This window comes from Epinephelus lanceolatus, chromosome 21, assembly GCF_041903045.1.
Source record: "Epinephelus lanceolatus isolate andai-2023 chromosome 21, ASM4190304v1, whole genome shotgun sequence".
NCBI classification, from domain to species: Eukaryota; Metazoa; Chordata; class Actinopteri; order Perciformes; family Serranidae; genus Epinephelus; species Epinephelus lanceolatus.
In genome coordinates this window covers 20342645-20370423 of record NC_135754.1, presented here as the reverse complement: position 1 = coordinate 20370423, position 27779 = coordinate 20342645, and the positions used below count along the sequence as shown (strand labels likewise).

Sequence of the window (27779 nt, the reverse complement as noted above, 5' to 3'; positions counted from 1 at the left end):
ATAGGTGCTACATAAATGCTGTGAAAGTATCAAAACGCTAAATCATCAGAGAAATACAAGCGTATTAACAAATTGTGCCTTTAAAAGAGCTGTCAGGACTTCGACAAAGTTGTGATGTCACAATTATACAATATTAAGGTAGAAACTACTGCTACAGTGCTGTTACAGTTATTCCCCGGCTGCAATGATGGTGCAAAGATGTCATCATTCTGACTTATTTTAAGTGATATGTTGACACTGCTTGTGTGTGTGTATGTGTGGGTCCGTGTGTGTGTGCAGTGTGTGTGTTTAGAGTATGAATGAATGATATCTTATCCCCTGCTTTATTTATTTATTAATTTATTCCTTTTATAATGAGTTTATATTCTTTTGTTTTTTAATTTATTCTGTTTTATTCTGTGCATTGGATTTTGTTGTGTTTATTTACATTGACAGTTGACGGAATTGAATTAAATTGAACTGTATTGAACTGAATTAAATTAAATTGAACTGAATTGAGTTGAGTTGAATGAGTTGAGTTGAACTGAACTGAATTGAATTCACTTAAATTGAGCTGAATTGAATGAGTTGAATAGAATTAAATTGAACTGAATTTAATTAAATTGAACGGAATTGAAATGAGTTGCGTTGAATTGACTTCAATTGAGTTGAGTTGAGTGTAGTTGAATTGAATTGAATTGAATTGAACTGAATTTAATTAAATTGAACGGAATTGAAATGAGTTGAGTTGAATTGACTTCAACTGAGTTGAGTTGAGTGGAGTTGAATTGAATTAAATTGAACTGAATTTAATTAAATTGAACGGAATTGAAATGAGTTGAGTTGAATTGACTTCAATTGAGTTGAGTTGAGTGGAGCTGAATTGAAATGAATTGAACTGAATTGGATTGAACTGTACTTAACTGAACAGCACAGATGTGGAAGACTCGGAAACAGTGACCAATCAGAGCAACTTTGCTGTTTCGGGAGGGGGCCTTAAAGAGACCTGCGCTAAAACGGAGCGTCTCAGACAGAAGTTTAATACAAGAATATTGAAGCCGGTAGTTTAAGAAAAAAAATGGTTTTTTTTGGACATTCAAGTATGTAAACATATTCAAGTAGAAACACAAAACAAAAGTATGAACCTGAAAAATGAGCATAATACGGGACCTTTAATGAGTTGCTGACAGTCACTGGAGACTCTCCTCGGTGTTCTCGCCTTGGTTGCTGCAGTGACGCCAAATATTTGCCAAGACTCACTCCCCGCGTGTCACAACACTGAAATCCATGGTCTTCAACTGAGGCAGGGCAGAAATCACATGATTCCTGAACACACACAAACACATACACACCCACTAAATCAAATCCAAGCGCTCAATGGACATTCTGTGTGCCTACATATAATCAACTGAAATTTTATAGTTGAATAAGCAAGTTATCTTTCAGTCTTTGCAAAGCAGACCTTGCCTGTCCTTTCCTGTCATTTCACAGATGATCTTATGAAATGAAATAAATATTAAATCAAGAAGCTGAATACATGAGAAATTTAACTGATGAAGGGAGACCTTCTTTCTTTGTGTGTGTGTGCGTGTGTGTGCCTCTCTGATATTATGTAGACGGTAACAGGATATAAACTCAGATATGTGTTTGATCTCCACTAAAAGGAAAACTTTATCCACAAAATAACCATCTGTATATAAATCAGTCATGCTGTGTTACCTTGAAGTTGTGAAGAAAACTTTTTTTTCTTATGTGTCTCTGTAATAAAACATATTATTGGAGTCTGGCCTTGAAGAGAGCACAGATAAGTTTCAGTTTAAATACTAAAGATTTAGCTCAAATTCATGTGTTTGGTATGTACTGAGTGTACGACTAAGACTTGGATTATACTGCAAAAGTTGTGTGAGAGTTTGTGAACAAATGTTTTATACACTCCACGCCACTTTATTAGATACACCTGTTCAACTGTTCGTACTGCAAATAGCTAATCAGCCAATCACGTGGCAGCAACTCAATGTATTTAGGCATGTCGACATGGTCAAGACGACCTGCTGAAGTTCAAACTGAACATCAGAATGGAGAAGAACGGTGATTTAAGTGACTTTGAACGTGGCATGGTTGTTGGTGCCAGACGGACTGGTCTGAGTGTTTCAGAAACTGCTGATCTACTGGGATTTTCACACGCAACCATCTCTAGGGTTTACAGAGGATGGTCCCACAAAGAGAAAATATCCAGTGAGCAGCAGTTCTCTGGGTGAAAATGCCTTGTTGATGCCAGAGGTCAGAGGAGAATGGCCAGACTGGTTCAAGATGATAGAAAGGCAACAGTAACTCAAATAACCACTTGTTACAACCAAGGTCTGCAGAAGCCCATCTCTGAACCAACAGCACGTCCAACCTTGAAGCAGATGGGCTACAGCAGCAGAAGACCACACCAGGTGCCACTCCTGTCAGCTAACAACAGGAAACTGAGGCTACAGTTCACACAGGCTCACCAAAACTGGACAACAGCAGATTGGAAAAATGTTGCCTGGTCTGATGAGTCTGGATTTCTGCTGCGACATTCAGATGGTAGGGTCAGAATTTGGTGTAAACAACATGAAAGCATGGATCCATCCTGCCTTGTATCAACGGTTCAGGCTGATGGTGGTGTAATGGTGTGGCGGATATTTTCTTGGCACACTTTGGGCCCCTTAGTACCAACTGAGCGTGGTTTAAACACCACAGCCTACCTGAGTATTGTTGCTGACCGTGTCCATCCCTTTATGACCACAGTGTGCCCATCTTCTGATGGCTACTTCCAGCAGGATAACGCACCATGTCACAAAGCTCAAATCATCTCAAACTGGTTTCTTGAACATGACAATGAGTTCACTGTACTCCAATGGCCTCCACAGTCACCAGATCTCAGTCCAATAGAGCACCTTTGGGATGTGGTGGAACAGGAGATTCACATCATGGATGTGCCACAGACAAATCTGCAGCAACTGTGTGATGCTATCATGTCAATATGGACCAAAATCTCTGAGGAATGTTTCCAGCACCTTGTTGAATCTATACCACGAAGAATTAAGGCAGTTCTGAAGGCAGAAGGGGTCCAACCTGGTACTAGCATAGTGTCCCTAATAAAGTGGCTGGTGAGTGTATATCGCTTTATTAAATGTGGTCCCCAGACAATCATTAAATCCATCTGTTCACTGCTTTCCATGGAGACATGCAAGAAAAACTGTTTTTTTTTTGTGTATTCAAGGTAACACGGTATCACTCATTGATTACAAATGGTCATTCTGTGGGTGAACTATTCCTTTAAGCACCTATGAAAATGTCACCCAATTGTTTCCCAAGTATCTGTGTTTCCAATTAATTACATTTATTCAAGTGCTTTACTTAAGTACAGTTTGGAGATACTTAGTATTTCCATTTTATGCTACTTTCTAATGTGCAATTTAGAAGGAAATATTGTACTTTTAACTCCACTACATTTATTTAACAGCTCGGGGTCATTTCAGGTTAATATTTTACAATAAAAGACATATGACGAGGTTATAAAATACAATTTGCATTCATTGTTTAAGATTACACCACTTGCTCTCAAACTTTATGGATTGTGAACCCTCGCAAAGCGGCGGTGTCTAGTAAAGGCTCCTTGTCACGTTTCTGATGTCTATGAATTTTTAGCAGTTCTACAAAAGAGACATTTGCCCTCTAAACCTCTCAGATGTTTAATTTAAATAACAGCTTGAGGCACAAAGAAGTAAAACATTACAATGTTTCACTGTGAGGAACAGATTAGAGAAAAGTGTAAAAAAAAATAAGGAATAGAAATTTCAGTAGTAGTAGAACTTATATTTTTCTTCTTTCCTCCCCCACTAATCATCTCAAAACCCCCCTACATTGTTCGGGAACCATTGGATAAGCTCAGTGTGAAGGGGTTAACTAGTTCTGTTCAATCAGACTTAGCTGTTTTTACCAAGGAACAATAGCAGCAAATGAAAGCACGTTACAGCCAAACTTCTAGCAGTTGAACAGGATGTGCGTGTGTGTGAGTGAGCTGGGGAGAAAATCTGTGTAAACTGTATGAAAATGAAGTCTCCACCTGTACTTTCTGTTGGTTTCTATGACATTTCCATGAAGCGTGATTGTGTGCAGATACTGCAGCTCCCTCAGCCTGTCGACCTCTGACAGGTTCCAGATGCCGTTGCCATGAAGATACAACACACGCAGTTCGCGCAGCTCGCACAAAACCTGGGGCACAAAAAAAAAAAAACACAATCCAACAACATGTATAAATTATACTAATAAGTATGAGATGATGCCTAATTTAAGCTATTCCGGCTTTACACTGGTTGGAGATTACAGATAATTTGCAAAGAAATCAGAAATTGAAGCACCCTTGGAAAAGAGAGTATGAAAATAGATAAACAAATATTGTACAAAGAAGAAATGAAAGAAACAAAGAAAACTGAGAAACACAGGAAGCAAACATGCAAACATTTGCAGAATGGGAAAGAGAGAAGCTTCACCGGATCTATGTGAGTGATTCTGTTAAAGGACAGGTCCAGCCAGCCGATCTGAGATGGTCGAGCCAGGAAGTGGTCGAGAACATTCTGGAGGTCAGTGAGGTCAGTGATGTTGTTGTAACTGATTCGCAAACTGCGGCTCAGGTACTTCCCCTCTGAGTTTGTGTTCAAAGGCCGCAGGCCACTTCGAGGTTCCTCCACCAACGCACCTGAACCACAAATAAAGCTGTTACACTGGAAATCAAGTAGTGGCATGAAAATTTGAATTTATATTCCTACTGCTAGATCGGTTTATTCAAGGTGATGCACTGCAGTCAGTACGGGTTCATTACACTTCTGTGGTTACATAATCTGTCAAATGAACACTGTAGTCTATTTTGTCGTCCTATTCATTACAACAGTCTGTCTAGTTTGTGACAGCACGTGGACAACACAGCACATGAGCTATGACACTTAGATCACAATACTTGACACGTGATATCTTGCAACTGACACGTTTCAAGTAGGAACACTCTGATAGAAGATTTAATTAACTCAAAACTTAAGTGGCTAAAAATAACACCTTTCCGAGGTATGTTAATCCTATGATAAATGTTAGCACACCTAACAGTTTATACACAAGTGCTCAGTTCCCAGGGCAACTGTAAAAATATATATGCAGAAAAAAAAGTAATATATATAATAAGATACATACTGTAAAGTTAAGAAGCTGAGACAAAGGAATATGATACTACCTGCAATACTATTGATATCTTTAAATGACAGATCCACTGGAGGGCCGTACATGTTCAAGTCTGGAGGTCGTCACGTGTCCAGCAACAGCAAAATGTTCAGGTGAGAGCACTGACACTGACAACTGAGCTTCCATAGACCTCTGTACAGTTCCAAATGTAAACATGGATTCAGCTACCAACTGTTTCCTCAAGCTACTTTGGATTTTTAAATTTTTTTTTACTAAACAAAAATAAAGGAACAACTGAAATGTAGCTCCTGGCTTCTCTCAGTCACATTCGTCATTATTTTAATGAATTTTATTGTATGATTTGTTTAAAAGCTTTTGTTTATTTAAACAAAACTGTTTCACTGGACTTGCATTACTAGGCAACAGCTTGGGTCCATGTTTACTTCCTGTCAGCTGATGTCACTTAGAGGTGGGGGAAAAAATCTATGCATCATAGTATCACGATATTTTGCGTGGCAATATTGTATCGATACCGGACGCCAGGTATCAGTCTTTTATCATATACATTAACAATTTTTGTAAATACACATTTTGATAAAATCAATTGCTTTTTCGGTCCACTAGATGGTGCTTTTTTTTTTTCCTGGTGAGGTCAGCAGAGGTCTCAGTCAGCGGAATTTGGCAGGAAGTTCATCAAATCAAAGATGGAGGCACTGGAGAAAGAAATCAGAAATGCACTGTCTGTGTTTTAATCAAACTTCTTATTGGAATGGATTTATTTTTGGATTTTTTAACAAGAAAAGGAGGACTTGGATATCACATGTGATTTGCTCTGGGAATACTACGAACATGAGGGTTCACCTCACACTCCACCATCCAGAGATGGGGTCAGCTGCTGACGGCCAAGCTAATGCTAAACCCACTTCACTGAAAAATCAACCAACACTGGACACACTCAGCCTGACAAAACTACCATCCAACTCTGAGAAAGATAAGAAAATAACACAGTCCATCACCTACTTCATGTGCAAAGATCTGCGTCCGCAGAGTGTTGTTGAAAACGAAGGCTTTTGTTACATGCTAAAAACAACCGACATTTTTTCACCGACACAGCCGTACCCAAGCTCTGCAGAGAAGTGAAGCATAAAGCTGAGGAATCTTTGAGGACAGCAGGGAGGGTGGCATTAACGCCTGGACTTCAAGGTCAGTGATTCATATGTGACTATAACGGCACATTATCTCACAGAAGACTGGCAACTGCTGTCTCACTTTCTCCAAACTAGAGCAGTATATAAAAGTCACACCAGAGCAAACACTGCAGAGCACCTGCAAAATGCAGCGCAAGAATGGGGGACTGTAATAGTCAACACCTCTAACATGGGTGTGTTACAGAGCAAACAAATTTTAATTCCAGCCTCAATCGCCTAACTGGTCGTCATCACCCAGTTGGTCCCCAGTGATGTTAGGTGTTGATATGTGGTTGAATTTACATCAGGTGACCAAAATTCAGTGTCAGGATGTCTTATGCCAATGTCAGATTGACGCAGAATGGCGTTGATATTTTGTTGGTTTTAGCTTTTACTTAACGTGCTGTTAAGTAACCAAAATCTGATGTCTTCCAAACATCTCATGCCAACGTCATCTTCATGTAGAATAATAACATTTAGTTTTAAGGTATGAAAAACAAAACCCAACATCTGCAAAGTATCATAATGTTAACATCTACACAATGTGAAATTCTTACGTCATTAGGCATTTAAAATTTTGTCAACCTGATTTTTATTCCAACCAAACTTTACCATCTGTCCAACATAACAGTCCAATGTCTTTCTGACATCATTTTGACATCCGGTGCCAGCTGCACAGACACCTGCTGGCACAGCTGCTGCTCATTCACTCATTACTAATTCAGAATCAAGACCAACCTGAGAATTAATGAATCATTAATGAATAGTTTGTGAAAAAGTCTAAATGGATAATGATGAGTTACTTGAGAACAGACTATGAGTTACATTAATTCACCATTAGTTAACTATCCGTTTATGAGTATCTGTGAATCGGAACAACGACCACTCCTGATACATCACACTGAGTAGTTACTAAGTAGTCTCATTACTTCATAATGATGTGACCATGAGCTATAAATTATTAAGTACTGAGGGACTGCTTAGTAACTGCTCAGTATGATGTATCACTTTACTGTAGGGTGTACAGAAAGAGCTGGGCCCAGTTCTGATACCCACCCCACCACTCACCCCCACACTTAAAGCATAAAGAAGTCACCTCTTTTATCACTTTCAGTGTTTCAAAGTGCAGGAGAGAGTGGCAACTAGAGAGTGGTATTTCTATAGCCAGTAACATGTGAGGCTGATATTACAAAGTGTAATTAGTGATAATTAATGAGCTTTAAAGGTGTTACAGGTAAATGTTTGACAGAGGCAGGCAAGCTATTTGTTCCTAGTGTTTATGCTAAGCTAAGTTAGCCATCCACTGGCTGTAGCTTCATATTGACCTTGCAGACATGAAAGGGGAATCAATCTTCTCGATCTAGCATTTGGCAATAGCCTGAAAATCCAGACTCTAGAACGATTTAGAGTCTGGCCCTCACCGATACGCCCTTCCTACCCAACGGGCAGCACTAACTGAGGCATTTCAAATGCTGCCACCTGCAATTGGATAGCACAATAGCCAATCAGAGCAAAAAACATGGTGACGTATTCACTGCACTAAGCCCCATTTTTTTGCCGAACAGTGGGGCTAACTGATATATTATGCTTTTGCCGTATCCTGTCGGCAAAACAGCAAAAACGTCCTTCCTGGAAACAAAGGCTTCTAGGGCCGTCTTCTGTTCCTCTCTCAAGGAAAAAGATAAGTGTAGTTGGCTTAGCGTTTCTTCCAAAGCTAAAGTGAATGGACGCGGTCCTTTGACAGCTGCCATCTTGGCTGTTTACTTTTCGACTCCTATGGCGCAGCGCTGTCGTCATCATGTTACGCCCACCCAGAGCCCGCCTCTGTCAGATAGACTGATCTGATTGGTCCGATTGGTGATTCAGCAAGCTCTGCTCGTTGGGGCCAGATTCCCGTGCAGTGCAAATTTGAATTTGCTTGGGGCGGGGCATCTGGATTTCCAGGTTAATTTGGAAAGAGAGTAAGTAACTTTCCAACATGTAAAACTATTTGTTTAAATTCTAGAACTCTATAAGGTTTATGCAAAAAAAGTAGAGAACAATCTAAGGTTTTCCCCAACATATTTCCTACCTAAAATCTTTATTTATCCTGTTTTACATATAACTGCTTGGTGCAATGCACCATAATATATTTTCGCTTGCTCATTCATCTGCTTCAAACTTAATTTAGCCAAAGTAAGATAATTATAAAAGTGCTCCAGTACTTTACCTGCTGAATTAGTTTTCACTTTAAAATTCCCCAAAGTCAGAAAGTAATTGTTTAAAAAAGGGACCAATATTTGGTAACTTTATCATTAAATCCAGAGTCAGGTCTGTCAGGAAAACTTTTCAGTAAGAATAAATACATGCTGTGAATGATTCAGAGGCAGAGCTGAGAAGTTGTGTGTTTGAATCCAGTCACACATATTTGGGCAAGAAAATAGACCTCCAAAGAACTGTAACCCCAACGGTGGCTCATTGGGTAGCTCTGTTGCCTCAAGCAAAAACACTCCTAAGTTCAAACCCACTGACAACCTCAGGCCTTTCTGCATGTTCTCCTGTGGGATTCTGCTGAGTGCTTCACTTTCCTTAAACACACAGACGTATAGTGAACTGTGGAGTCTTTATTATCCATAGGCTTGGATGTAAATATGTTATGTGGTAGTTACAGTGCACTTAACCGTCTGCACCTTCACCATTTTTATGTGCTGGTTATGCTCCAGCACCCTGAACTGGACAAGCAGTCTGAAGATAAATAAAAGAGCACAGAAAACACAGCCCAATGTTAGTCTGAGAGGGCAAATGGAGGACGAGTTTAAAAACTGGAGCTGAAAGAGGGAAGAGGTGATGATGGAAAATTACATCCATCAGATTGAGTTTTTCCTCACCTTGTCGCTCAATCAAGATGCCGCTGTGTGTGTGTGCGTGTGTTTGTGTGGCTTCACTAATGGCACAATAGCATCTCATTGAAGGACATCTCTTCAATGAGATGTAGAGAAAAAACAGGCTTACGCATGGTGAGTCAAAGTCAAGGACGCAGACAGAGACAGACAGAGACGCTGGCTACAATCAGGGTGTTTGTGACCAGGTTTCCAGGGTGTCAGACTGTTTTCAGTGTAAGTGTGAAAATAATAAAGTGTAGTTATGAACTTCCTGTCAAAGCTTCCTTACAGCTGATTTTTGATTGTTTTAAAAGTTCCGCTGTTGATGAATCTAGATGTATAAATTGAGTTTTAACATGGGGTAACTCAGGAGAGGATGCTGTCACTGGTGTGCCAGTGTGCATCTTCATCTTGGCTGAATCTCTTTATAGATGAGGAAACAGGGTCATTTCAGTTGAATAAAATATCAAACAGGAGTCCCAGTATCCCTCGAAATGCAGCCTTCTGTCCAGACCAGATGGAAAGATCTGGACTCAGCTGAATGGGTGGCACTCTTTCCCTCCCTCTGCCATCGACTTGCCCTTGAGTGATGCACTTAACCCCCATTTACTAGAGTGAGTCTGTTCTGCAACAAGCACTAAGAAACTAAAGCAGCTCACAGGTGTAAAGGCGTAGTTTTTAAATTGCAACACAGGGGATGAAAAACTTTAATGGGATCACATAGTGTTTCAAGTGGTGAATATGCATAATGATACAGTGACACCAGAGGATGTACTGTAGGCTACAACATTATCAGCATATAAAATTAGAAAAAAAACTGAACACCCGCGGGCACAATCTGCAGGGAGGGGGAGCACCCAGGTTGGAGCAGCACGCACAGCTGTTCACTGATTCTGGCTGACATGTACACCAACGTGAAGCATCCAGCGTGCTTTGGAGTTGGTTTAACACTAAATACTGAGGGTAGAAAGTCAGCTTTCTTTTAGTTTTTGGAGGCATTTAATCTTTTTTCATGTATCAAGGAGAGGGTGACCAGTTGACTGATTTATAGCTCTGCGTAGGCTCGACACAGAGCGTATGCCATAGCCTATGCAAGTGGCCTGCACCACTGTGAGCAATTATACTTGGGTCATAATGCATCTGTGTTGCTCTACAGTTACACTCTCAAATTGCTAGTTTGCAGCGGGGTTTCTGTGACACTGTTGAGTTTCTGTGAAGTGCTGTAAAGTTTGATTGATTCATAACACACCAAAAATAGTCATAATATATGGCGTAATAGTGATAATATAAAACAAATACAAATTTCAGCTCCATTGTAACTTGCAAGGTTTACAGACAAAACAATTGTTTTCGCTTACACGTTTTCCCACAAATTCAACATACTAATGTTATTAGCATAAGCCTGACATTTTTACATTGCAAAAGTTAGCCTAGCAACGAGCTAAGTTTTCCTTTACTCACATGAAGACAGGAACAACAGCTTAACAAAGGTAACGTTACAACATTCAGCTCCATTATAACTAACAGGGTTCACTAACAAAACAACTGTCTGATACTCGACATGTTTACCCCACAAATTCAACATGCTAACAGTATTAACATTAGCCTATAACATTTTTTGATTGCGTAAATTAGCTTAGTGACTAGCTAAGTTTTACTCATATAAAGGCAGGTACAACAGCAACATTTAACAAAGGTGACGTAACATCCATTATAAGTCACTAGGTTCACTAACAAAATAACTGTCTTATACTATACACGTTTTCCCCACAAATTCAACATGCTAACGTTATTTGCATTAGCCTATGATATTTCTACATTGCATTATTTAGCGAAGCAACTAGCAAGTTTTCCTTTACTCATATGAAGGGGGGAACAACAGCAACATTTTACAAGGGTAATGTTTAAACATCGACTACAACTCACAAGGTTTACCAACAAAACAATTGTCTTACACTAGACACGTTTCCCCACAAATTCAACATGCTAATATTATTAGCATAAGCCTATGACATTTCTACATTGCAAAAGTTAGCCTAGCAATGAGCTAAGTTTTCCATTAATCACATGAAGACAGGAACAACAGCTTAACAAAGGTAATGTTACAACATTCAGTTCCATTATAACTAGCAAGGTTTACTAACAAAACAACTGTCTGATACTCGACATGTTTACCCCACAAATTCAACATGCTAACGATATTAGCATTAGCCTATGACATTTTTTCATTACGTAAATTAGCCTAGCGACTAGCTAAGTTTTCCTTTACTCATATAATGTCAGGTACAACAGCAACATTTAACAAAGGTGACGTTACAACATCCATTATAAGTCACTACGTTCACTAACAAAATAACTGTCTTATACTATACATGTTTTCCCCACAAATTCAGCATGCTAAAGTTATTTGCATTAGCCTTTGACATTTCTACATGCTAATGCTATTAGCATTACATTGCATTAATTAGCAGAGTAGCTATAGTGTAGCCAGAGGTCCTCTCCCTCCCTGCCACTGCATGACACTGTGTCACGCTTACTAGCACATTAATTGCTGGGCAGCACCATGTCCACCTTTACATCCAGGTAGGTGGCCGCACCTTATCACTAGTTTGTTATCAGTTATCAGTTCTTTATTAAATCCTGGTGTTCATGACATTTTAGCTTTAAGTTGCAAACTGTTAATTCATTTTTGTTAAATAAATTCCTTCATTTTATAGTAACATGTCTCCGACCCCCCTGGATTCATTTGAAAGTGTGTGACCTCATTAGCTTACAGCACTCTTAATAATTCCCTTGGGTGAAATTCCCAAGGTGGCATTAGGGGGGTTAGGGGGGGCTGTATTTAGTTGTAGTTACCATCCATTTTGGTATTATTTGGTTTGGCCAAGCCACTATATATGCTCCCTGCTGTCATTTTGTCAGGTCAGTTTGTTCATCTTGTTTAGTTATTATATCGAGTATAGTTATGTTGACCTCTTTCATAGGCCCAATTGTTAATTTCTTGGTTTGTAATTTTTCTATGTAGTTTTTGGGTCAAAGAATACCCACAGTTTTGTCAACAACCCCTGTGTCCTTGTTGCCCAAAAGTAATGCAACGAGTAGAGTAATTAATTACTTTCTAGAGGGAGTAATTAATAAGAAGTAAAGTAATGCATTTTTTAAAAGTAAAGAATAATGCTTAATGCATTACCATTTTTTTAATTAATGACAACACTAGATGTGACTGCAAAGGGTAAATATTCAGGATTCTGTTTGACATTTGCTCTGGTATCCTCAGGAGTGAGTCACTTAATACAAACACAATATGAAGAGATGTATTCTAAGTTTAGGCACTGGTGTTCTTATAAGCAGAGATCAAAAGGTTAAAGCAATATGGCAACTAGTCAGAAATGTCGTGATTATTCTTATAAAATACTTCCTTGGCAGAGCCACTTTTGGTAACTATCACTGCAGCTTATCTACTTCCAAATTTGCGACAAAAAAAGAAAGAACTCAGTCTTAAAAGATATACTATGCAGGGTTTTCCTCAAACAACAATGTATAGACTCTTAATCATTCCTCTCAGTCATCTCTAATGACCCACTTGAAGCGTGTGGTGTTGTATTTATCTGCTGAGACTCTGTCCTCTGCCTGTATTTTCTTATTTTCTTCTTATTTTGCTGTGTTCAAGATGTTCCTGGGCTCAGCATTCAGGTGTGGTCTAGACTTTATAAAAAGGTAGCGACCAGGTGCCAGACTGGAAACAGCATGTATCCAAGAGGAAGCTATGAAAACTGTGGACACAGCACTGAAAAAATGCAAATATAGCAAATCTGGGGATGGCTCTCACTTTCACTGGCAACACTGTAGCCAACAATTCCTGCATAGTGTACCTTTAACCATACATATGTCACCATAATTGCCCATTATCACTGTTGTGTTTGGGTTAGAAATACAGGAGCATGGAGACTGGGCGACCTATAGCATTTCCAATAATAACAATCTTTCTTGCATTGTGATAATAGTTAGTCTGAACAGGCGGAGAGGCAAAAGACAAGCACTTCTGCCTGCACTGCGACATGTCATCTGCATAAACACAACCACAGCTGTGTCACACCAACTTTCATGGTGTAGGTGCATTTGTTTGCAGCCACTAAATAACCAAACAAGCATAAAAAAGGACTTGCATCAACAAAAAAACAAAAAAGGCATCATTGGCTGCATTTGCATTTCCGTATAAACAAAAACACAGGCCAATTTGTGTTAAGACTGCAAACATTTCCAGAAGTCTTCATCCCTTTCTTCTAAGTTTCTCGGTCTCCACAGTAAAGACAAAGTATATTTTTCCCCATGTTAAAATTTAATGATATCAATTGTGTATGTGCGCCTGTGGCTTTCCCACATTCACTTAAAACAATAAGGAATATAGGGCTAAACAACACAATGTCTTCAGGTGGTATTCTAATGAACCCGTACAGCCAGCGCATTAAAACAGGAGCTCTCTTTCTCTCTTTCTCGCAGTTAATGTTATTCTCACATTAACCGAGTGGAGAACAACAATGCTGCAGGTGTAGCCGGCAGTAAATCCAAGGAGCTGCTGCCCTCAGCCTGGCATGCACCACTCAGCATAAGTACAGTGTATAGCCCTGAGATTTGTGTCACATCACATTCACTAAAGAAAAAAATATCCATGTCACATTGTTAAAATGGCTCCACTTCAAAGTTGTGTATCACCAGTCTTTGGATTATTTTGAACTGCTGGAGTTTTCTTTTTGGTAAAGTGCCTGACAATGGTCTCCTCCAATTTACCTTAATTTCATGACTTCTTCCTTTCTGCTGAATACATTTTCACCCCGTCATGCTCTCAGTGTTGCCGCATTCAATATTGGAGAAAACAGCAATTGCAGCTCCCGCTACTGAGAAAATGACATTTCTTCCTTTTCTGCACAGATCTCTCCCTGTTTGTTTGTTGAATGTGTAAATTGGTAGAATAAAGCGCTTGCTCTTTGATTCGAACGGCCTGATGCTGAACCCTGACATTTACTGATGAAATTTTAAATTAATAAAACATGACCTGTCCTCTAAATCCATTGTGGCTGTGGCACTAATGTCTTCTGAACACAATCCAGGGTTTGCAAAATTGTTTGATAACTTAAACTGACCTCAAGCCCAATATGTTCATTATGCTCTCAAAGGAAAATTGGAACATATATACATATGCTATGGGAATGTCCGGTGGTTAACACCTTCTGGATGCAAGTAACAAGAACTTTATCAAATATATTGGAATTAACTATACCCTTCCTTCCAAATATTATTTTATTGAATGATGATTCTTCACTTGCTCTATCAAGCCATCAAAGAAAGACTCTTTTTTGTGGATTAAATGCAGCAAAAGAAATAGTGGTAATGAGATGGAAACGTCCACAAGATTTAAATATACGTTACTGGCAGTCATCATTTTATTGTAATCTTTCCATAGAAGTGGCAATAGGTAGAATAAGGGACATTAAAACTGAAGTAACAGAAGCTCTTCTTCTAATAATGGAAAAATTGAAATCACAATAACTAGTATGTGTAGAGATTATTGATGTCTATCTATGGTCTTATATGGTGTACGCCTAAATGATATGAATATGTCATCCCTTATACATGTATGTGTATGCACATGTGAATAATGTTGTATGTTGTATATGTTGTGTTTTTTTTTTTTTTTTTAAATTGGGGGTACACTTGGATTATACATTGAATCTTTGTTCCATTGAGAGCTGGTTTTAAAACACATATTTAAATCAATGCATAATATAAGGATGAGTTTTTCTTCATTTTACTTCATTTTATTTTATTTATTATGAATGTATATACATGTATGTATCTGTGTATTTGTAGATATATAGATATATGGATTCATGTATAGGTGTGTGTGTATGTAGATACTTATTCTTACATTTTGTTTTGATTAGTTAATCTAATGATCTCGTCGTTTTTTGTTTTTTGTTTTTTTTTTCTCAATGTTTAAACTCAGGCCACAGGGGGTGGGGTGGGGGTAAAGAGTAGGGGTTAAACTATTGTTTGGATTATAGGAGGATAAGTGAAGGTATATTTACATTTTGAGTATTGCTCCAATTTATTTTTGTATTGCTATTCATCTAATTTACATAAATACACTATATGCTTAATGTATTTGTGGATACCCTTAAGTACAGATGTAGATATGGCATGTATTGTCAATACTGTATTTTTCAGTTGTAGTGTTTCCTCCATGATGAAAACAAAAAGAAAAAAACAATAAAAAAAAAAAAATTTGGTCACAAAATTGTTTGATAGCAATGCTCTGTGGAAACAAAAATTGAATTAAAAAAAAATCCCTGATAATATTTTAACAGATCCTGTTTAAATTCAGTATCCATTTTACCTTAGTATCCTGATGTGACTGGATTATGTCATAGCAGGTAATGGCACAAAAAGTGGTACATTTCTCAGCTTAAAGGGGCCCACATATATATATATATATATATATATATATAATGTTACAATATCACATGTTCATATCAAACGGGGTAAACATTTGTAAAAGTAATCCCTGTAAGCAAAGATACAATGGCGGCAAACACTGCACGTGAAAAAAATGAGTCCCTATTATTTTCAATGGACAATCCCATACCGGTGGCAACAATACACACATCGGTGCTCCTGGATGTGCCACCCCACGGCACTTTATGCCACTGTCCTATTTCCAGCCTCACCGCCCCTGGAGTTAAATACACCCCCCAACCCTGGCGAGTCATAGTTCTAGAGATCGGCTCTTCAGGTGAGAAATCAAGTTTAATTAGGGGCTGTCCACACATGATTTTGAGCTACTGCAAAGGTGGAGAAAGTACAGATCTTTCAGCAAAAGTAGTAATAACTGTGTGTGATCCATTGTTTTGTCTACTCTTGAGACAAACTGACATGAGCTCGTGACGTATTTCATCTGTATGGTCATCTGCTCCCGGCACACTTCTGCAAGTGTTAGCAGTATGTAGCCTACACTGCTACATGTAGCTACATGCTAACATCGGGAAAACATGGAGTCTTGGTTCCTGATGTTGCAAATTTCTCCCCAATTTTGGATCATATTACTGATGGAAGTTGTTTGGTTGTGTTGTGAAGCTTTTATTGGTGATTTTTCATTGTAGAAAGTGTTGCTTTACTCCATTACAATCGCTCCACAGCTGCAAGTACACTGCCACACGAAGCTACATGCTAACTTCAGGGAAACATGTTACCTTGGTTTCTGTAATTTCTTGCCAATTTTGGATTCTACTGACACGTGTCAAGTTGTATTTAGGAGCATTTATTGGTAAAAAGTGCTGCTGCACTCTGTTACAGTCATATCCTGGCTGCAAGTACACTGCTACATGTAGTAACACCGGGAAAACATGTAGTCTTGGTACCTGATGTTAATTTCACCCCAATTTTGGATCATATTCCTGTTGGAGTTCCTCCAGATGTATTTTGAAGCCTTTATGGTGATTTTCATCGTAGAAGGTGCCGCGTTACACCATAACAATTGCTCCACGGTTGCAAGTACACTGCTACATGCTAACGTCAGGGAAACACATAACCTTGGTTGATAATTTTGGTAATTTCTTGGATCCTGCTGAAAGATGTCTAGTTGTGTTTAGAAGCATTTATTGGTAATTTTTGACGGTAAAAAGTGCTGCTATACGCTGCTACAGTCATTTCCTGGCTGCAAGTACACTGCTACATTTAGCTACATGCTAATGTCAGGGAGACATGTAATCTTGGTTGCTAATGTTGTTATGTTCTCCATTAGTTTGGATCATATTCCTTTTGGAACATGTCCAGTTTATAAAATTTTGGTTTAGAAGTTGCCACTAAACCCCACTGAAGTCAATCCCCAGTGGCAATGACAGTGCAGAGACCCAGAAGACAATTCTAATCTAAAAACCTGACAATAGGTCCCCTTAAAAATAGTCTAAAAGCATTAAGAAAATTACAGGGGAAGAGACACACAATGTCCTGTATCGAGATTGAGGCTGCACCTGTTATCTGCACATCCCCAGGCACACCTAGTTAGCAGCTGAGCTTGTTGCAGGTTAAACATCCTTGATCCTATCGCTCACATTGATATCGACCCCTCCCCAGATACGTTCCTGCGTGCAAGCCTCAGATACAGCCATGCTACTGGGGCGCAATCCAAAAACAATCGATAGTGCCTGCTCTGCTTACCTGAGCTTGTGGTTTAAGGCCATTACATAGGCAAAGAGCAACATGAGTGGTGTCATTTTTACTGTAGCACACCAACAGTTTAACAGACATCCCTGCTTATGCCCTCTAGGAAACTCAGTTAGCCCAAGGGGACATGGAAACTCACACACAATGAAGCACAAAATGAATTGGAGTGCACATATACTGTACAAAGATCTCGACTGACAATAACATTCACGCGTGCACCAAAACCAGACCACAGCCACAATTTTTTGTTGCCCAAAGGGACATAGAGGCACTCTTTTTGGCTGTTAGGCCTAGATAAACCCCTATAATTCTCACGTCTTCTCCCTTTTCTTGCCCCATTCTCTTCACTCTCTTTCTTGAGAAGTACTGATCTTCTTCATTTTACTGCCTCTCTCTGTCCCTTTCTTACCAATCTCTTCTCTTTGTCCTCTAATATAGGCATGTGGCCCCATCTCTCAGGACTTCTACCTGAGTGGCTCCAGTGACGACAAACCATGACAGCACTTACAATTCTGTCTCCTTTCTTGCCACAATTTTTTTTTCTCATTTCTATTTTTCCACTCATTTTCTCCTGCTTTTCCTTTCTCTTCATGCATACCCTCAGTCTGTTTCTGTCACCATCTCTCACGCTCTCCCCCAACCCTTCATCTCCTCTCCCTTTCAGTATTACATAGGAGGTCATGCTATTAGCCCGCTGGTCGCTCAGCCTGCTCACGGCATGGACTCACATGGCTGCTCTCCTTGTATTAAAACTATACTGACAGTCAATCAGCTGCCCTCACAGCCAGTCACTCCCTCAGATATGCGCTTGTTTAGTCAGTCAGTCAGCTAGTCAATCAGTCAGTTAGCCGCTCTGTCAGATGGTCATTCAACCAGTCACACAAAGTATCAGTCATGTCCGTCAGCATGACAGACAGCACGAGTCAAGCATCGTTTCAGTCCATTAGGGAGGCAGTTAGACAGCTGATGCTATACAGTGATGTTACTAATTAGTTCCTCACTCAGTTCTATAGCTGTTGTACGGTTGGAGACAAAAGCATATAGTGTGAATGGGAAAACTGTTATTCTGCTACATACAGTGTTGTAATATTGTGTTTAACTACAAAACTGAAAGAACACTGCATTTAAGCTTTAAAAAACTGATACTCTCCGAAAATAAATTTAATATGAACTGCAATCTAATTTTTGTGGTACATCTCTTGGATGCCGAGTTACTTCTGTTGTGGTCGACAGTAAATGTGAGCATTGATGTGCATTTATTTGCACTTTCTTTTGCAGAATTTATCAAATTTCTGCACTACATTTGGACTGAAATAGGATCACAGACATTTGGACCAACTGTACATTGATCTACTTATCATTATACAGCATACACATCCTCTGATTTCTAGAGGAAGAAAGATAAAAGATATAATATTTTCCCCAATGTTAAAACCTTGACCCAACTGCTACAATAACTGTTGGCATTGTATGTTTCTGCATACAGATATGATACATTTGTATGTTTCATACTGTATGAAGTAGATATGTTGAAACTTTACATTTCTTTATGTTACAGTTTTCAATTTTATGTTGTGCTGTTGTTAACATGTGGTTAGGTCTGGGCACAAAAACCACTCAGGGCTCGGAAAACATTATGTTTTTGCTTAGAAGTACCCATTTGGTCACAATAAACAAGGCTGGAAATGTTCTGACATCTTCTTAAAAAACATACCTAGTTTTGTCACCACAAACAAAACAGAAAATGCCCCCAAATTCTTGTTAAACTAGAATTATTGTGTCACAGTTGTATGTCTGTGAAAACATGGATGCTTCACACACATCTTCCCCCCAGCTGCACATCTATACAATCAGCACAGTTTCAAAGTGGGCACCCAAGATTAGTGTCAGCAATTCAGTATCTGACCAAATGTCTCCCCTTGTGTACCTGAGTTATGACATTGAATAATGGCAAGACAAGTGTTTTTGCAGAACATTATTATGTCACAATGATTTTGACCTTTGACATTTTGGATATAAAATGTCATCAATTTATCTCTTTATCCTGTTAAACATTTGTGTGAAATTTTGTGATGATTAGTGTATGAATTCTTGAGTTAAGGCCAAAAACATGTTTTGTGAGGTCACAGTGACCTTGACCTTTGACTACTAAATTCTAGTCAGCTCATCATTGGGTCCATGATGTGGATCAAGTGGACGTTTGTGCCCAATTTACAGAAATTCATTCACGGTGGTCTTGAGATATAATGTTGACAAGAATGACATGGATGAGTTCACAGTGACCTTGACCTTTGGATGTTTGTGCCAAATTTGAAGAAATTTCCTCAAGACATTCTTGAGATATTGTATTCACAAGAATGGGATGAACAGATGGAGGGACGGACAACAACAACAACAAAAAAATGCCCCTGACCAGGGCTATTGCCAGAGCAAAGGCATGAAAACACCTGCTTTGTTGCTACAAACATGGCTGTAAATGTCCCAACGTCTCGTTAAATAATACCTGGTTTTGTCACCACAAACACAGCTAGAAATATTCCTATGTCTCGTTAAAAAAGACTGGTTGTGTGGCCAAAATCATAGCTGGAAATGACACTGGTCTTCAGCAGTGGTCTACTGCTTGGCACCCATCTCATACACATGTAATCTGAAATACATCACTTTAGAAATCTTGATGTGATTCATATGAAATGTACTTGTAAAATATCTGTGGTTTGCAAAATCTTAAAAGGCCAACATTTATAACTTGGCTGTAAAATCTCCTGTTCTATTTCCACTGCTCTTATCTCACACAGCTTTTAGACTCGCTTTAAAAATTGAAGGTGGGCTTCAAACTAAAAGGTACATGGTTAAAATACTGTGTTATAAATGTTACTTTGTATATTTTGGGATCAGCTAAACCTACGAGGAGAATAATTGGCAGCAAAAACAGTCAGTGAGACTGGTGTCAATCTAAACAGGGATATAAATACAGATATTTTTGTGAAGTTAACAGACACCGACACATATTAGCTTTGCATCCCTAGTGTTGACACCAAAGATCACAGGAGACAAGAGGCTTGTTAAAAATTGTACACTGAGAAGATGCTCAAAATAGTTCATAGCCAGAAACAGTTATCATCCGATCTTTTTTTTCCTAACCCTTATTAAGCCAAAGACCACCGACCACACTGTTCTTTTAAATACCACCCATTTCGCCCTCATTCAATTACTCAAAGTGACTGCAGGGAGTTGCTCGATACAGCTACAGTGCAGCTCAGCTGGAGCAGGTGGGGTTAAGTGCTTTTGTCAAAGGCACCACCGCAGAGGTGTGCTGGAGAGGAGGGAGCGTGTTCCTCAAACACTTCCACCAGCTCAGAGTGGGGGGAGGGGCACTCCAGTCACAAACCAACATCTTCACCTTTAGATCACTGGAACTTAAGAGCCAAAGAAATTTCACAGATTTGTTTCAAAACTCATTTTAGGATTAAAATATAAAACCTAAAAAAAAAAAACATCCCGGTGCAAGCACGCAAGCAAATAAGTCACATTACACTGATCCTGTCTGGTGCTTCTTTTGATGTTTTAAGTAGCCTCGCCTGATAAATCAGCAAAAGTTCAGTTAATAAATTCACACCTTGCCAAGTAAGATCAGAGGGTGCTATATTGGAAATGAAATGTCCTTTTTAATTTGTATCATGAATTCCCAGGAACATGATGATTGGTGAAGCTGCTACATTACTTTTCATTTAAGTATTAAAAAAATATCAGGGGACTCCTTCGTCTTTGATCTCTCTGAATTTGAGAATGCAGTGCCAAATATAAATGTCTTCTCATTTCCTGTGTCTAGACTAGGCAGCCAGAACAAATGACTTTTTTAAAAGTTATAATCTGTGTTACGGAAAAAATGGTAACCAAAAACTGTTTAAGTTAAGATTGGTATACAGAAAACAAACTTTACCAAAAACTAACGCCTTGTTTCCACTTGTGTGTGCAACTGGTGTCTGTAGATCCATAAATATACGGATAATGCCTCTAGTGTCCAACGCAACAAAATGCATTTCTTTACGGACAGATAGAAACCTGATAGAAACCACCTGCAGTCACGGGGGAGAGGCACATTTTTGGCACCACCAGGACTAACCACCGCACCCAAGGGGAAAGAGCTTTCTCTATTGCTGCTCCCACCCTCTGGAACTCACCCCCTAAAGACATCAGAGACTCCTCCTCACTCTCCACCTTCAAGAAAACCCTCAAAACACACCTCCTCAAAACTGTCTACAACCTCTAAAAAACTGTTATTCTTCTCCCTCTCTGCATTGTTGCCCTTTGTAAAGATTATTTCTTTGGTTTGTAAGGTTTGTTGCAGTTCATTTGGGCAGGTGTGAACACACCAATCACACTCAGGTGCGCACCAAAGCAACCAGACCAAGACCTTCTTGAAGAGGTGGTCTTGGTCCGGTTACAAACGAACTCTGGTGCAGTTCGTTTGTGGTGAGAACGTGTTCCGACCTCGATCCGAACCAACTGCAGTCACGTGACACATTGTTTGGGTTAAACATGAGCATGTTACAGTCCTGGAGGATTATTAATGTGCACCTCCTCCTGTACTGCCTTAATATGCACATTCAGCACATCCAATGCATCAAAACATTGTTTTCTAGTTGGAGCCGCGCCTCGTTTTCAAACTGTATGGTTTGACTAAAATGAATGATGACAGCAATATAGTCCACGATGACCAGCGCTAAAATCAACCTGCGTAGTTGTCCCTCCATTGTGACATTAGAAAGGGTCACATTTATCTTGAAAGTGTACTCTTCTTCAAGGTTTTGTTTACTTCCTGGATTTTTCCCTCATGGAAATTCTGACCAATCAAGAGCAGCTTTCTCACACAAGGCATTTGATCTGGTCCACTTGTAAATGCTGCCGTGAGAACACGAACCAACTCAACAATAGTTGGATGGATTGCCATGAAATCTGCACATATTCATAGTTCCCAGAGGATGAACCTAATTGACTTCAGTGATTCCTTGACATTACTTTGACTGCCACCAGCAGGTTGACAATTTTGGCTTTTATCTCAACAACGGTACAGCTTCACAGCCAAGGCTGCAGAGTCTTAGTCTAAAGCTCAAAAGGCGCCTGGCTCATCCTGAAATAACCTCGTCCTCCAATATGCAATTTGCTATTTTTCTTGTGGCAGCAGCCAGGGCTTTTTTCATTCCCTGTCAGACTGTTTTGATATTAAACACAAATCTAACATGTATACTGCAGAACAGAATTAAGGATTCAAACACTGAAATCCATTATTTAAAAGGGATTATTTGAGGATACAGAGATCACTTTGCAATGTCAATGTGTTTCTTCCATATGCAGGCATTACAAGCTCCAAGGGCTTAACTACTGAATATATATAGCTTGAGGTTTGGTTTTACTAGAGAATTTCTTTGTAACAGAACACAGAGGGCAAGTATGTTTAAATATTTTCACTGTAATCTCCATTTTAGATTCAACTCTCTGAAAGATTCTCATGTTGCATTATACAGAAAAGTGATGTGAGAAACTAAAAATCAGTCCCCACATATGTGAGAGTTCTCTGAGTACAATGGAGTCTTAACTGAATGCTTTACTTCAAAGACTATTCAAAAAGGGTCTGATTAAACTTAAGGCTTCACAAGTTTCTTTTTGAATTTCACAAAGCAGCAAACAAAACATCTAGGTACGAATGTTGACATTTAAAATCATTATTATGGAGAGTGTACAGACTGACTCATATAACTAAAACAGCTCTGAGATTAAAAAATATGAACAAAAGTTGATTATGAACTTCAAAGAGTGCATCCCCAAGAGGAAAAGGAACTTCCTATGACTCATTAAGATTTAAAAGAGACAGACCTGAAATTTCTTCTCCAAACTCAGATCTTCATTACAAAAATAAAACAAAAATAATAATGAAAAATTCCCAGGAGTAAAAGTAAATCACTGTTCATGAAGGCATGCTTTTGCAAATTAGGATAAAGGTGTTAATTGAGTGACAAAAGTGAAGCTCCATTTAAATACCTTCCCAAAAATATCTTCAAGAGAAGAGCATCTGTGGAGAAGGTGTGAAAAAAAAATTGCACATTCCCTTGGGTAAAAATAATCTAAAATAAAAAACCTGACTTCAAAGTTCAAGGATCTAGGAGGACAAAACATTCAAACATGAAACACATAAATATGAGTGACTCATTACACCACACTAAAAGATTTTAAGAGTGGAACACATAAAAGAAAACACAAAAAGGATTAGGGTTGGGCAGGTGTAAAGGTTTTCAAACCAGTTTGATATTAAGCCACACACTGCACTGGACAGATCACTTTAGTCAGAGAAAACTTTATTTCCATTTGCAGTATTATATTTGGTGGTATGGCTCTGTTTCTAGGGCCTATGCAAAAAGTTTACATTAAGAGAGCACTCCTCTCTGCCCTTCCACAAGCCTATGTGGAAAGCCTGAGGCAGACAGAGCACAACTCTCTGCCCTTCCACATGCATAAATGGAAAGCCTAGGCGGAGAGAGCACATCTCTCTGCCCTTACACGTGCAAATTAGGAAAACGTGAGGCAGAGAAAGCAAACCGCCCTGCCCTTCCATGCGCCTACATGGAAAGCCTACGGCAGGGAGAGTAGCAGCAAAGACTTGCTTGGGTTGTTACAAGTGATGGTAATTTACCAGAAACTTTCAGCTTAATGGTGAGCTCTCTCAAGCCAGCTACCACCTTGGTTTTTGTAGTGAAATAAAGAGGAATCATATTGATAATTTCTCATTACAACTTTACAATTAAGCCGTTTCTTCTCATTTGAGCTTCTTTAAAAGTCAGTGACAGGAATAAATAGAGACGGGACATTCAACAAAAGGTGAGCTATAAATAGCCCAACGCCTTCCAATACAAAATGTTGCCATATTTGCACTGTTTCAGTTTTCTTGAGAGACTAATTGCCATGTCTTGTCTCTTCACCCAAAAAACACATGCATTTTATTGTAAACAAACACAACATGCATTGCTTTCCAAGGTGGCTGTGGCTCAGAATGTAGAGCAGGTCATCCACTAGTCATGAGGTCGGCAGTTTGATATCTGCCTTCTCCAGTTGGCATGTTGAAGTATACTTGGGCCCCTAGGCTAAACAAGTTCTGGTCAAATATTTTTAAGTGCTTTTCAGAAGTATACAAGTGTGATACTACACCAGACCCACACACTACCATCCTGCCATCCTGGGTGCAACCCAACATCTATAAGCTCTATCCCACTTGCAACAAAAGACAATACAATACGGCATGGTTGTGGCAAAAAGGAATATTTTAACTCTTTGAAAAACTGTGGGTGTACCTTCTTTTAAGACCTGGTTGGCAGAAATCACCAACTTGCTACATGTGGAGAGAGTTAGATAAAGAGTAACCCTCAGCACTGAAATCTTTGATAAAAACATTCATGTCCTAGTGCTTGCATTTATGTATAGATACTTGTTCATAATGGGTTGGACAAACAGCATGTGTGTACTCATACTATATGCATATGTACAGACATCCATTCTGTACTTGGTGCTAAACTTCTTGCTGGTCATAATACCTATAAGAGCTTTTTGTCTTCTTTTGTTTTTCGTCTTTTATCGTCTTTTGTGGGTGTGACTTGTATTTGTTCTGCTTGTGTTAAAATCTGAAAATCTACAAATAAAACATTTAAAAATCAAATTAAAAAAAGAACTATCCTTAGGCAAAATATTGAACCCCAAAATGCCCCCGATGGCTGTTCCATCAGTGTGGGAGTAGGTTTAAACTGAGTAGCAAGTGGCACCATGTATTGTAGCCTTGGCCACCAGTGTGTGAATATGTGTGTGAATAGGATAAATGTGACATGTAGTGTTAAAGCGCTTTGAGTGGTCAGAAGGCTAGAAAGGTGCTATACAAGTGCAGGTCCATTTACCAGGAGTAGGTCCATTGCCCTCTTCCCACATCTGCTGAAATTCAATCTCCTACATGTTGCCGGTGCTCGGCTCATGGCCCGTCAGACACTCACGGCTCCGTTAGTCCGTTTCTGACAAGCTGATACAAGCTGAATGAAGCACCATGACTCCATGTGCTTAAGCTGCTGATTTTGGCATGTCATCACAAATGCGGGGTCAGCCAGTTTACATAAAAATCAAACCGGTTTCAGCTCACACACTGGACTGGACCGGCAAAACAGCAAATTGACTCAACTCTGACCAGGAGTAAACTATTTTTTTAAAAAGTGTTACATAAGAAAAAATGGGAATAACTGTCTGCATAATAACTTAAGTCTATTAAGGAGTGGACAGCCCATTCTCCATCTCAGTGCCCATATCTTTAACGTTCAAAAGTTTGTGTGGATTCAAACTGAAACATCACGTTCTGACATTTTAAGATGCATGAGCTAATTCCAAGCTGCTACAGAAGATCCACAATTTATGCAGAGTTCAAATGATGGCAATCAAGTTAAAAATGGAATAAGTTCACTGTTCACATATCAGATATAATGAAGAGATGAAATTTACACAGTAAAGATCTGAAATGCATATTCAATATAAAAACAACCGCCCATCTCGTGACATTAAAACCAGCTCAAAGCCTCCAGAAAACATGAATCAATTTTGATTGACTTTGTAAAGGTCATGCGATTATGAAGGTAATGGGGAGATATCTATCTTTATGGCCTGTCAAAGGAACACTTGACATCAGCAGATTACACACACACACACATCCCACATACACACACACACACGTACAGACCAAATTTATTTTAAATATATGCTTTAACCCCTTTGTGCTGGTGCTAGTGTGTGTGTGTGTGGAGAAAAAACATAATTCATTATTATCTAGCACACACAGACAGTGACCTCTTAGCTGTAGAGACATAAGTGATGGAGAGAGAATGTGCGTGTCTACATGCATGGAGAAAGAAATGATGAATGAGTGCATGTATGAGTGTGTTTTCTCCCCCTCACAGCTAGAATGAAATTTATTCTGGGGACAGACAGTAGCTGGTTCACAAAACATGAAAAAATGTGTGTGTCTGTGTGTGTGTGTGTGTGTGTGTGTGTGTGTGTGTAATCTGCATTTGTGTTAAGATAAGAGTGACTAATGTCTGTCTCTGGTGCAGCAGCAGAGGATGTTAGTGAAGGGTTTAATTAGCTGTCACACAACAGCCAATAGAGGGAAACACAATACTTAACACACACACACCACTGTGTGTGTGAACGAGAGAGACAGACTGTGTGTTTCATGTGTGTCAAACATACTCTGTATGAGTGAGTGTGTGTGTGTTTCCGTCCTTACACATGTAGATATGCCACTGCTCCTGTTGTTGTGTCTGTCTGTTTGTTAGGAGTGACTATCCGTAAGAGGGTGTGTGTGTGTGTGTGTGCAGGTGGTAACGTGGAGTGTCTTAGAAGAAAAGTGAGTTAAGAGAAGGGAACATTTGCCCACTGGCCCGTTTAGTAGGTGGTGAATTACAAAGCAAAGATAATACACAGTTACCCTTACAAAAAGCAGTTTGTTCAACTGTGGTATTAGTTAACTTCTTTTAAACTGAACGTAAGAGAGTTTTCATTTGACTTTTTATGTATTAATCAAAGATATTCTTCTGTGTATAAATATTTGCTTTGTACAGACAAGTATACAAAAAAGTCTTAGTATATTTGTCTTATACTTGTAATTAATCTTTTGATCGAGATATACTTAAGAGAAGTATAATGAAGTATTCTTGCTTCATACAGAACATTTAAGTATCCCAGACAACAAGCTGACTGATTCAGGTTTGAAATTCCATCAGTGTCATCGTTTTTGTTGAGGTTAAATAGTCAAGGCCAAATAATATTGAATCAATGCTGATCATTCTTTGCTTTTGCAATGTTGAAATGAACTGAATTAATATTGATTTTTGGTCAGCTGAATTGCCCACTGGCACATGGGGGTTAGGACTGTCACATGGGTCCATCTGTCCCTTCGTTCAACACTTCAAGGCCTCAACATATCTCAAAATCTATTGAGCGCATTTCCTTGCAATTTGGCAGCTCAGAGGATAAACCAAGATCATTTTGTGACTTCATAAGCACAACACAACCCAACATCAATAGTGTTTATCTTAGCCATGGCTGTTGACTAGAGATGCTCCACACCATTTTTTCCTTCCTGATACCAAAAAAACAAAACAAAAAAAAAAAAAAACATCTTTGGACTACGGACACTGTATGGATGTGAAATGATTGTCACCACTGTCATTTGACATGGCTCAACCCTCTAAACTGAGGCCATGCATACTGTAGGCTACATTTTGGCTTTTTACTGGTGGGACTTTGA

At 39.1% G+C, this 27779-nt stretch overlaps 1 protein-coding gene across 1 annotated transcript; it reads right to left on the bottom strand.

Annotated features, from left to right (window-relative positions):
- Positions 1-1235: 1235 nt before the first annotated feature.
- On the bottom strand, positions 1236-5285 carry LOC117246672 (leucine-rich repeat-containing protein 51-like). The gene is made up of 4 exons (XM_033610571.2): positions 5234-5285; positions 4503-4708; positions 4076-4224; positions 1236-1305 (listed from the first exon to the last, which is right to left on the bottom strand). Exons 1-4 carry the CDS (start codon positions 5283-5285, stop codon positions 1236-1238), a joined length of 477 nt encoding a protein of 158 aa, XP_033466462.2.
- Between the last annotated feature and the right edge of the window lie 22494 nt (positions 5286-27779).

Excerpts from the sequence above, each read along its gene's own strand:
- LOC117246672 (XM_033610571.2), bottom strand. The coding sequence starts at position 5,285 with ATGTACGGCCCTCCAGTGGATCTGTCATTTAAAGATATCAATAGTATT. Across the intron at positions 4,709-5,233 it reads AGATATCAATAGTATTGCAG|GTGCGTTGGTGGAGGAACCT; the intron begins GTAGTATCATAT and ends TTTGTGGTTCAG. Across the intron at positions 4,225-4,502 it reads GAATCACTCACATAGATCCG|GTTTTGTGCGAGCTGCGCGA; the intron begins GTGAAGCTTCTC and ends TTTGTGCCCCAG.